The following is an 11,457-nucleotide window of genomic DNA, read 5'->3' as shown; positions in this document are numbered from 1 at the left end:
AGCAGTTTCCCTGCCCTCTGGGCCCCCTATCCTGGGGAACTTTCCATCCTTGTGTGTTAAATGCAGTTGACTGAGGGGCTGAGTGTCCCATTGAAAAACTGGAAAAAGAAAAAGAAAACCTGGCTTTGAGTTGATGCTTGCAGCAAGGCCAGGACCCTTTTATCTTCCTGAGCCTGTGCCAGCTCAGCTGGGGCACAGGGCCACTTTGTCCCTTCACCCTTCACACAACCACCGGGGAGGAAGCATCTGCTACCTGCCCGCTCACAGGGTACCACCACTCCAGGGAAAATGCTGCCTCTGGGCCACAAAAGCAATATTTGAGCCCCGCCCCACTGCCTGTCACAGCAGATGGTTGTGGGAACCCCAATCTCACTGGGATGATCAGATAAATCTTATTCTGATTCTAGATGCTGACTCCAAAAATGATGCCCTGCAGGCAGGCACCTAAGCCCTTCTGGATGGGGAGATCGAAGAGACAGGGCATTTGAATTAGGGCTCAGGGTGGGAGGGTAGCAGGCTGGGGGTGGGAAAACGTAGGCTTTGGGGAGGTCAGGAGGCCTGGATGGGGTGGGGGGCCAGCAGAGTGTGGATCGAACACAGACATGAGCTAGCAAAGCCGGCTGGGCATGAGAGCGGGGGCCTGGCATGTTACATATGCTGAGGGGTTTGCAATTGGTGCCACAGCAGGAGGACAGGAGGGAGTCCCTGAAGGCTTGTGAGCAAAAAAATAGGGCAGCAGTGAGATTTTTGACCATGTCCAGGGAGCCAGGACCTAGCTGTCTGTCGGGAGAGAGGGAGGCATGTGCCTGAGGCAGGATGTGGGAGAAACCACGGGACATTGTGATCAATGGGGAGAGAAGAGGCTGAGAGAGAAGGTGAGGACTGGGGTTCTGGAACTTCTGTGGGGCAAACAGGAAGCAGGGATCGGGTGTGGGGTGGGGGTGACCTTGGCCTTGAGGTATCCACAGGGCTCCCAGCTCCCAGTTTCTAGCAATTGGGTCTGTATGCTTGAGAGAGCGCCGGGCTGGAGCTGATAGTTCGGGGGCACCTGCAGCCATGGTCTCTCAGGGCACAGCAGGGAGGTGACAAGTCCTTGGAGGTAGGACCCCTGAGACTCCCTCTCCAGATTCTGGATCTCCCTGATCTGCTTCCTACGTGGGCAGGTGGGTGGTGGGTGCTGCTCTAGCTCAAAGCCAGACACCTCTCCTGGGGCTTATCCACAGAGTAGGGGGCTGGCAAGGGGCCCAGGCAGGGGTGGGGGGGCAGCCGCCCCGGGCTTCCCAGTTCTTCCTCCACAGACCAACCTCTGCTCACTCCGTGGGCAACCGCACGCCCTGCCGCAGCCCCAACTCCCCTTCCGCTCTGAGAACCTGAGCGTGCCTGGTTTTCAGTGTCTGCCACCTCCCACCCACAGCTTCCCAGCAGCTCAGCCTCAGGAAAGCCCCCCACCCCCATGCTAGGGCAGGGCATGCTGCTCAGCTCTTTGACTCCCCCCAGGGCCCCACCTGCCCTGCTCCTCGATGAACGCCTCCTGGGTGCAGGCACTGTGCTGGGTGCTGGGATGGAGCAGAGGGAAGCAGATGACGTCTCCATCTTAGCAGGTTCCAGGCCAGCGAGGGGAGGCAGATGGTAAAAAATCACAGCGAGGGAGGGCCTGCCAATAAGACAGTTTTCAGATAACCAAATTGCTGGACCCAGACCATGGGTGATAGGGAAGAATAGCCGAGGATGCACTGATCAAAATGACAGGCAGAAGCCTCATGGTAGGAGGGAGCCCTGGGCATATCAGGAGCCAAAAGGTGGCCTGTGTGGCCAGAGCCTTGAGAGCAAGGGAGAGCCCAGTGGGGGACAGCGGGAAGCTCTTACTAGGTACTTGGTAAATCACTTGGAACACACTGGGCATGGCCCGGGAAAACTGCTGGTTGCGAGTCAGGGCCTGGAGTTCTGCACTGGAGTTCCATCTGTGATCTTGAGTAAGACACTTTCCCTGTCTGGGCCTTTTCGATAAATCAGCAATGCCCCCCACTCACTATATGCTGATCCTTGAATGCTTGGAGCCTTTGGCCTAGCCATTCCCACCACCTGCAGGCCCCGCCCCTTCTCCTGTGCATCATTCCGGTTTCAGAGTTGCCTCTTCCAGATGCCACCCTGACAACCCCTGTTGCTTGGGTCTCTCACTGTTACATCACCCCGCGTTAGTTTTTGCCGAGCTCATGCTGCAATGTCCTGTTGGTTCTTCTGCATGTCTGTTGCCTGTCTGCCTACTAGCCTGGGAGCTCTGTGCCCTCAGGGACTCAATGACATTGTTGGCCAAGTTACAGAGGCTGAAGGGTAACAGAAGATGCTCCTGCCCTGGCATCTAAAGGACCTGAATTCAACACATGCCCGCCATCCCTGTAAATTTGTTCTGAGGACGTGGGCAGGTCACTCAGTCTCCCTAAGGCTCAGTCTTCTCATCTGCAAAGTGGATCATATCTATTACAGAGAGTCCCACATGAGGCTCTCCTCCACCCCTGATGTTAAGTCCTGTTCCCATCTTGGCCCCCAGTCCCAGGAGGTGGGGTGGCCAGGGACGGATCCAGGTCAAGTTCATCCACTTCTGTTAGCTCTTCCTTTGTAGCTGCTGCCTTAGCTTTCCTTGGCATATATACAACGTCATATTGTGTACAACTTTAGGGTTTGCATTTAATCCTCAAGGGTTCACCTTCTTTCACATCTGTTTATACTATATCCCTATTTACTAAGTGGGGAAGGGGCTCCTTTATATAGTGCTTCGCTGTTAAGTCAATACCTGTTCTGTTTTGGGGATGTTCTTTTCACGCATTAAGAAATTTCAAAATTAAAGAAAAGGTGGGGCTTCTGAGCATCAGGAGGGAGCCCAGTTTTCTGGTGGCCAGGTGGAATTCCTACCCCTTAGGGCCCCCCAGGAAGCAGGTTCAAGGACAGAGCAGGTCACAGGGCACGTCTGAGGCAGGATCTGTTAGTATCTTGTCTATTTCATGGAACCCACATCAGCATACAGACTCCCAGCCACGCCACACACCCACAGGGAACCACAGCTCCAGCCTTCCTCCCTCCCTTCTTGCTCCTAAACCCCGACAACCCTAGCCCCTAGAATCTCAAGGAGTCACGTTCAGACGGGATAAATGCCCTGTCTGTGTTTGAGACACCCCAAGTCGGAGCCTCTGTCTCTTCAAGAGGCCAGACTCTCCCAAATCCTTTCCCACAAGGTAACAGAGAGACACAGGGGCTTTAGAAACCAGGCAAGTTTTAAATATATGTTGGCACAATAATAACATTAAATACACATCATAAATAAGCCTTATAAATAGGAAACAGATAAAAACTAATAAAAATTGATAAATTAGTCATATCCCTCCAAAGAATTGGCCCAGCCTCTTCTGCCCGCCCCCCTCCCACAACCATTGTTTCAGCATGAGGATATTTCATGATGCACCACCAGGGGGAGCAGCCAGCAGCCGGGACCCAAGACTGAGCGCTTCCAGGTAGTAGGTCTACAGAGAACTCAAGTCTTCTGGCCATGTCCATTTGCACTGCATTCCGATAGCCACTCTATGTCACTGAATCCCAGCAACTGACAAGCAGAGAGGGCTTTACACCAACCCCCTCGAATCACAAAGAGAAAACTGAAGTCCAGAGAGGTAAAGTGGCCTGCCTGAGGCCACAGAGTGAGTTAGGGGTTGAGCTGGGACCTGAGCCCTGTTCTTAGAGTGCCCCCCCCCCACCCAGATCAGTGCTTCTTCTAGGACACTCTGCCCCTGTCACAGCTGCCTAAAGTGAGGTCACCCAGATGTCCAGGTGTCTGGTCTGAGACTGGCAATGAGGCATAGGAGGCCTGCTCAGGCCCTGACCTCCCCCTCGGAACCAAGCCACCATGGAAAGGAGGAAGTCTGGGGGCAACAGCCCTGCAAGTCATGAGAGGGAAGGGCCGGCAGGCCTCTGGGGAGCAGAGCGGGGGGGGGAGGGCAGTCAGTCTGGCCATGAGTCAACCTGTGTCATCAGACCCCTGAATCAATGGAAAGTTGGCCCTGCGTGGCCTAACCCGGCCACCCCACCGAGACTGGGGAACTCAGGGCTGGGGGCTCAATGGCCGGACCCTACTGTCCCAGCCCGGAGGAGGTAGAGCGGCCTGCCTAGCTCCCACACCTTAAAGTGCACTTCTGAGAGGTGGGGAACAGAGGGGAGTGGGGTTTGGAGGCCCCAAGGGAGATGCCATCCTACATAGTACCTGTGGATCCTTTATCTGCCAGGGGTGCCCCTAAGGCTACCGGGGCAGCTGCCCCCTGGGCAGAAGTCTCTTGTTCTTCCTGGAGAGTTGCATCCTGCGGGTCCCCTTCCACAGGCCCTGGTGGGGGCTGTGTCTCCGGCTCCGACTTGGGCTCTCCCCCCACTCTCGGAAGACCTGCCCCACGGAGTGCATGAAGCGGTGATAGCCATGCAGGAACCTGCAGCCCTCTAGCCGGCGCTGAAAGGTGTCTGAGGTGGGGGTGGGCGACGGAGACGTCCCTGGGTCTGTCGGAGTGGGCTCTGTTGTCTCCGAGGAGCCTGGAAGCAGCTGGGCCATGCAGTGGATGTTGTTCTTGAACCCGCGAATGTTCTGCTTTGCCCTATTCAGCGTCTCCAAGTCCTGGGCTTTGGGGATGTCCCGCTGCAAGGCAGTCAGTCTGTGCAGAACGCGGCCCAGCGTGGTGTCAAGGGTCCGCAGGAATTCCCACCTGCCGAGCCCCTGCAGGGCATCCCTGCTGGGGAAGGCCCCGGGGCGCTCCCGACAGTGCTCCTTCAGTCCATCCTTGTCCAAACCTTGGCTTTGGATCTGGAGGGAAAGGAGAATCAGGGGGTGAGCACTAGAGCCCCCACCGCGTGCGCACGCGTGCGCACACACACACACACACACACACACACACTCACAGACAAGTCTGCTCTGGTCTGCCTTGAAATGCTGGACCTCATGCACCCCATCCAGTCCTCCCATTGTACAGATCAAGAAACTGAGGCAAGAGAGGGGTGAGGACTCCCCAGTGTCAGGGGACAGAAGGATGCTGGGGGGCTGGCTGGGGTGACTGCCCAGGCGGTGACTGTGGTGCGGGGAGTGTAACCGTGGGCTTCAGGAGGGCAGGTCTCTGTTTTGGTCACTGCTGTGTTTCTACCACTACACCTGAGGGTTGGGACAAGCTGGGAAAGCTCTATCGTCTCCTTAGTGTTTCAGAGTTAGGCCTGGAGAGTTCCCTGTGGCCCTGGAATTATACGGGGACTTGGTTTCCCCACCGGCCCCGTATGGAGTGGGAGTTGCATGAATGGGAGTTGGGCCTCATCCTCTCTGGGCTCACTCCTGCCCTAAACTAGTTCTCGGAGCCTCAGGGGCCACCAGGGGCCAGGCACTCACATAGGGATCCAGGAGCAGGCTGGTGCGCTGCATGATGTCCGCCTGCTTCTGGAGCTGCCCAAGCAGCTCTTGGTACTTGTCCAAACAGCTGCCCATGGCCGGCGTGCTCAGGAACAGGAGTCCGAGGACCAGACCTGGGGCAGAGAAGCAGGGGGGGGTGTCACCTGACTTGGGGAGGTCAGGGAGGCCGCCCCCGAGGGCCTCAGAGGGCATAGCCCATCGTCCCAGGCTTCATGCCGTCGAGGGTGGGGCTGGGCACTGTGTATGCACTGCAGCACCTGCTGGGGCCACCACCACCTCCCCAGTGAGTCACCTCCCAGCATCCAAAGCAGTGGCTGGGCTTCACCAAGCAGGCCCTTGAGAGGAGTTCCTGTGCCTGCCAATCTTGCCAACCTTAGGATCTGACACAAGGCAGCCCAGGTGGGGCTGCTCCCTGCAAGGCCTCTGCGCCAAGTCCCTGGGCTCCCCTGTCACAGACCCTGGCATTCTGTGCAGGTGGGCTCAGCCTGGGAGCAGCCTGGTGCCCGGAGCTATGCCTGCACAAGCAAGAGAGGCTGCCGTTCCCGCAGAAGGTTCTGTCTGCAAAGGATGTGTGGGATCATCTAGACCATAGCACCATTCTACCGACAGGAAAATCAAGGCACTGAGGGAGAAGGGTTTGCCCAGGTCACACAAGGCCAGCACTGTCCTCGACCTCGTGCACCTTCCTCTTCTCTCCATTAGTGTCCACTTCTATCATGCCCACCAGGGATGCTATGAGCCAGGCTGTTTGGGGTGGGGGGGGCATAGTTACTGCTTGGCAGGCTCCCCACACCCACCCCCCAGGCACCGGCAGCCATGTGGTCGGAAGGGGCCTGTGGCGCAATGGCCCGGAAGGCAGTGACACCATGTTCCCTTCCTAAGAGCCGTTCAGCCCCTTGGGGAAGACGCTGCTGGGGACGGCTGAGGGGTTGGCCACCCAGGCACTGAGACCATAGGGCGCTCCTTGCTACCTCCCCAGGTATCTGCAGCCGGGTTGGGCCGGGGGGGAGGGGGTTCCATGTGAGCGCTGTGTGCACGTGGGACTAGGGTGTCTTCATGGGTGTGTGTCCAGGTCTGAGTGAGGCAGAGGAACGAACTGACCACGCACAAGCACTGTGCCCAGTCCACCCTGGGGGCCCAGGCTGCATGTGGGGGTTCCCGGGTTGGTGAGATTGAGGGCTCTGAATGACATCACGTGGCTCTGTGTGCATGTCACCCTGTGGGTGTGGCTATGCATGCTGTGTGATTGTGTGGGCTCCAGGGTCCCTGGGCCTGGCGGACTGTGTCTATCCATCCGAGACCCTGTGAATCAGGGCAAGAAGGAGGCCTCACCGCCCCTCCAGACATCACACTGCTTTCCTGCTCAGCTTCTGCAGCTTCCTCCTCTGCCCAGCACGGCACCCACCTCCCTCCTGCTTCCCTGGCTTCTCCCTCAATCTATCCCCTTTCCTTATACTCTTGCTCCCTCAGTCGCCTCTATATCACCTCCCCTTAGAAGCCTTCCGGGGAAACTCCTTCTCTACCTTGTGAAGATGCTGTGTTCTTAGTGGACCACTTTTTTTGCTGACCTCCTGGCTCTCTCCCCTTCTCAGCATCCTTCTGGTGCCTGGCCTTCCCAGCTCCCGAAGGACAGAAGGTGCCCCTGCTCCCCGCTGGTGCCTGTGGGCACAGCAAGCGGGTGCTGGCGGAGAGGAAGGAAGTACTTACTGGGCAGCGTCCTCCGCATAAGTTGTGCCCGCATGCTGGGTGCCCGAGCTCCGGCCGGCGCCTGCTGGGGGTGACACCTCCTGGCTGGGAGCCCTGCGGGCTGGCAGCCACTTTATGCCCGCCAGGGCGATTGGCCAACACCTCGTGAGGTGGGTGGGGAGGGGGGGGAAGGGCAGGCCTTCTGGGAACATGACCCCAAAAACCAAAGTTTCCACGGGCGGCCAATGGGAGCTGGGTGCGGTGGCAAACTGCTCCTCCTCCTGTTTTCTTCGAATTCGTTCTTCGAGGTCAGCCCCACGCCCAAGGATGATGCAAACCGCAGCCTCAGCCTTCCTGGGGTGAGCAGGGAGCAAGGGGGTCCACGCCATCTGCAGGGAGCCGTGCCCAGGATAGAGGGGAGAGTGTGCCAACTGGGTCCTTGGAGGGCCCACAGGCCAGGCTCGGCCCAGGAGCCATCGGCCTCACAAGCCACTGTGGTTTGGGGCTGAGGGGAGCGAGACATCTTCCTTCTTGAGCGCCCTTCCCGCCCTCCTGCCGGGGCTGTTGGGACATCTGTGAGCGGAAACCACCGGGCTCTGGGCACAAAGCCAGACCCAGGCTGGCAGCCCCGAGATTGTGGTTCTGGCCCCAGGACCTGCATCCCCCATCGGGGCTCCCAGCCATCTCTTTTCTCCCATCATGCCCCTCCTCCCCCCAGCAACCAGCCTTCCTTATCCCAGGCCCATAGCCTGCAGCCAGGACCTTTCTTTACAGACAGGGTCCTCTGGGGGGAAACAAGAGACACAGGAAATTAGGGTTCAAGCCTGCTGACATGCTGTGTGACCAGAGGCAAGTCACTTAACGTCTCTGGGCCTCAGCGGCCCCACCTGTAAAATGAGGATTCGAAAAGCATTTCCTGGGCCAGGCTCATAGTGCTGCCGCTGTCATGGACATAAAAGGCAAAAGTCCTTTGAAGGAAAAAAGAAAGACGAAAGTCTAATTCCAAGTACTAGCTGTTGAGGGGTAGTGTGGGGGGCAGAGGAGATGGGGAAGCTGTGAGCTCAGAGGGGAAGCCAGGGTGGGGGAGTCGCCGTGGTGACGGTTGGGGACCAGGTTTCACTTTCTCTGAAAGATAGTGATTGTGGTTGATCCTCTGCTCCTTGCAGACCTCTGGACGTCAGAGTGAAGGAGCTCTGGAGACCACGCCTCTCTAGTCAACCTGTTACTCTGCTTTGGGTAAAGTGAGGCCGGGGTTAGGGCAGACAGGGAGGCAGAGAGGCGGCCCCGGCATATCTACCAGGCCTGGAAGAGGGTCCTTGGCCAGCCTCAGGAGCCCGGTGGGGAGGAGAGCCTCAGGAGCCCAGGGAACCAGGGTAGGACCCCTGGAAGGGGCCAGCTGGGGAAAGCATTGGGCCTGTGGAGCCCAGACAGGGAGAGCGGAGGGAGGGTCAGACACCCTCCTGCCTATCCCTGTCTCCGACACCCATCCTGACCACCAGGGCTGTTCCCACCTGCTCTCTCCTCTGCAGACACATTCACCATTACTCATTTATGTGTTCAACGAACTTTTATTTGGCCCTACTCTGAGCCAGCCACTCCCAAGTGCTGAGGATCCTGTAGCGGACAAAGCCAGACGCCTCCCCCCCCGACCATGCCCAGGACGCTGTTCCTCACCTCCCACCCATTCCCTGGCACCCCAGCATGGCACTCACCACACCCACCTTTGCCACCCCCAAGGGCCAGTTCTGGATTCTCCTCCTGAGAACGTCGCTTCTGCTCAATTCCTCATCTCTGTGCCCACCCCCACAAGACCATTTCCTGGGGCCCATGCCAAGCTGGGATCCTTCTTCATTTCACAGCCCTGATCTCATCTTGCAACAGCGCTGAAAGGGAGAGCTCCCGGGCAGGGATGCTTTGGCTCCCTTTCATGAGGCAACTGAGAAGCGCAGGGCCGGGCTCTGGGCTGGAGAGCTACAATTGGCCGGAGAGCTTCTTGCCCCTCTCAGCTACTGCGGACCATCCTCCACACTTGGGGGGAGGCTACACGCCTTTCCTTTCCGCTGCATCGCCCTGGGCAGGAACAGTTAAGACGAGAGGGCATCCAAACCCGGGCTGTCGAGTCTGAAAGACCACGTTCGGAGGTGCAGTGTACAGGCCCCAGGGCCAAGGGCCACCAACGGCAAAGAGGGCTTATATATTCGTCTACTCGGGCTGCCGTAACAACATGGCACAGACAGGAGGACTGAAACGACAGAAATGTATGTTCCCGCCATCCTGGAGCTAGAAGTCTGAGACTGAAGGGTCAGCAGGGCCGATATCATCCTGCAGCCTCTCTCCTTGGCCCGTAGATGGCTGCCTTCTCGCTGTCTCCTCACATGGTTGTCCCCCCGTCTGTGTGTCTGTCCTAATCTCCTCTTCTTAGAAGGACACCCGTCATATTGGATTAGGCCTCATTGTACCTCACCTCTTTGAGGGGGACCCTATCTCCAAATGCAGCCACATTCTGAAGTACTGTGGGGGTAGGTCTTTAACACAAGGATTTAAGGGATAAAATTCTGCCCATAACGGCTTGCAAGAGGGCATGCTTGGAGGGCTGCAGGGAGTGAGGACCATGGGGGAGTGTCCAGAGCTCGGTGGGAGGGGACAGTGATGTGCAGGAGGACAGGGAGTGGCCCCAACGTGAGGAGACCCGGCTGGCCAACCGAGCAAAGCATGAGGGGAAGATGCGTCAGCGTTTCTGGTGAGGTCAGCGCCCAGTGACGTCCCTCTCACCAGCAGGAAGGGCTTGCAACACGGCCCAGCCAGTATAAATAGGCTCCCTGACCACAGGCCCGGGCTGTCCCCTCTTCCCGGGGTCACGTCAGCTGGGTCCGCGTGATTCGGAGGGGGAAAGAAGACTGGCTTGGTTCCTCAGAACTGCTGTTCCCCTGTCTTTCCGGCCCACCCTCCGCCCTGGGGCTCTACTGCTTTAAATGCAAGAACAGGACCTGGGGTGGCCTGGGTGTGGGTCAGAATTGGAGGAAGGAGGCCACTCATCTGGGAAGAGAGACAGTGACCCTTGACCTGCTAAGGTGGGAGGTAGACACCAACCCAGTTACCAGTCTCAATCTGCTTATGATCCTAGTGTTCTTGGCCCATCGCATCCCCTTTCTCAGCCTCAGTTTCCCCTGTGGCCTGCAGTGGCACAATTTAACAATCAAGAGACAAACAACCCAAATTTAAAATGGGCAAAGGAAGGGGCAGCTGGGTGGCTCAGTCGGTTGGGCATCCGGCTTTCGGTTTTGGCTCAGGTTCTGATCTCAGGGTAGTGAGATGGAGCTCCGTGCTCAGCAGGGTGTCTGCTGGAGGTTCTCTCTCTCTCCCTCTGCCCTGCACCCCGCCTCACACATGCGCTCTCTCTCTCTCAAATAAATATATCTTAAAAAAAAAAAATAGGGGCACCTGGGTGGTGCAGTCGGTTAAGCTTCCAGCTCTTGGTTTTGGCTCAGGTCATGATCTCAGGGTCCTGAGACCGAGCCCCGTGTCAGGCTCTGTGCTCAGCTCGGAGTCCCCTTATGTTTCTCAGAACCTCCCTCTCCCTCTGCCCCTCCACCCCACCCCCCGTTCTCTCTCGCGGTGTGCTCTTTCTCTCAAAAATAAATACATCTTTAAAAAACATAATGAAAATAAAAATAAAATGGGCAAAGGAGAAACAAATAGATATTTCTTCAAAATAGACAAATGCCTAATAAATACATAAAAAGCTGCTCGGGGCGCCTGGGTGGCTCAGTCGTTGGGCGTCTGCCTTCGGCTCAGGTCATGATCCCAGGGTCCTGGGATCAAGCCCCGCATTGGGCTCTCTGCTCAGCGGGGAGCCTGCTTCTCCCTCTCCCACTCCCCCTGCTTGTGTTCTCTCTCGCTGTGTCTCTCTCTGTCAAATAAATAAAAAATCTTAAAAAAAAAAAAAAGAAAAAATCACTCAACATCGCTAGCCATCAGGAAAATGCAAACTCAAAACCACAGTGAAGTACCTCTTCATACCCCCTGGGGTGGCTTTCATGGAAGACAGACAGTAACAAGTGCTGGTGAGGACAGGGGAGAATCAGAACTCTCACACACTGCTGGTGGGAATGCAAGATGGTGCAGCTGCTTTGAAGACAGTCTGGCAGGCCCCCCAACATTTAAACACAGAGATGCCATATCTGCGGCTATTCCACGCCTACATGTACACCCCAGAGAATTGAAAACATATGTTCACACAAGAACTTGCACACGAATATTTACAGCAGCATTTATTCACAATAGCCAAAAAGCAGAAGCAACCCAAATGTCCATCAACAGAAAATGGATTTTAAAAATGTGGTCTA

General features: G+C 57.0%; 1 protein-coding gene and 1 long non-coding RNA gene across 2 annotated transcripts; one reads left to right on the top strand and one right to left on the bottom strand.

Annotated features, from left to right (window-relative positions):
* Positions 1 to 3,251: 3,251 nt before the first annotated feature.
* On the bottom strand, positions 3,252 to 7,257 carry OSM (oncostatin M). Its single transcript, XM_028124709.2, has 3 exons — positions 7,133 to 7,257; positions 5,405 to 5,538; positions 3,252 to 4,834 (listed from the first exon to the last, which is right to left on the bottom strand). The coding sequence occupies exons 1-3, from the start codon at positions 7,164 to 7,166 to the stop codon at positions 4,286 to 4,288; spliced, it is 717 nt and encodes a 238-aa protein (XP_027980510.1). The 5' UTR covers positions 7,167 to 7,257; the 3' UTR covers positions 3,252 to 4,285.
* LOC148162316 (uncharacterized) lies at positions 6,312 to 11,063 on the top strand. The gene is made up of 2 exons (XR_015766982.1): positions 6,312 to 6,404; positions 8,641 to 11,063. It is a non-coding gene; the product is annotated as an uncharacterized LOC148162316 (long non-coding RNA).
* The last annotated feature ends 394 nt before the right edge of the window (positions 11,064 to 11,457 follow it).

The sequence above is a fragment of the Eumetopias jubatus genome, unplaced genomic scaffold (genome assembly GCF_037043125.1).
Source record: "Eumetopias jubatus isolate StellerSeaLion01/CBP00866 unplaced genomic scaffold, mEumJub1_p1.0 scaffold_16, whole genome shotgun sequence".
NCBI classification, from domain to species: domain Eukaryota; kingdom Metazoa; phylum Chordata; class Mammalia; order Carnivora; family Otariidae; genus Eumetopias; species Eumetopias jubatus.
Note: the sequence above shows the minus strand (reverse complement) of the source record. Positions and strands in the feature narration are given on the sequence as shown.

What these genes read in the sequence shown, in the direction of transcription:
- OSM (XM_028124709.2), bottom strand. Translation starts at nt 7,166, where the DNA reads ATGCGGGCACAACTTATGCGGAGGACGCTGCCCA. An exon ending in TATGCGGAGGACGCTGCCCA is followed by an intron (nt 5,539 to 7,132) that starts GTAAGTACTTCC and finishes TCTCTGCCCCAG; the next exon opens with GTCTGGTCCTCGGACTCCTG. An exon ending in GCCTGCTCCTGGATCCCTAT is followed by an intron (nt 4,835 to 5,404) that starts GTGAGTGCCTGG and finishes CTTTCCCTCCAG; the next exon opens with ATCCAAAGCCAAGGTTTGGA.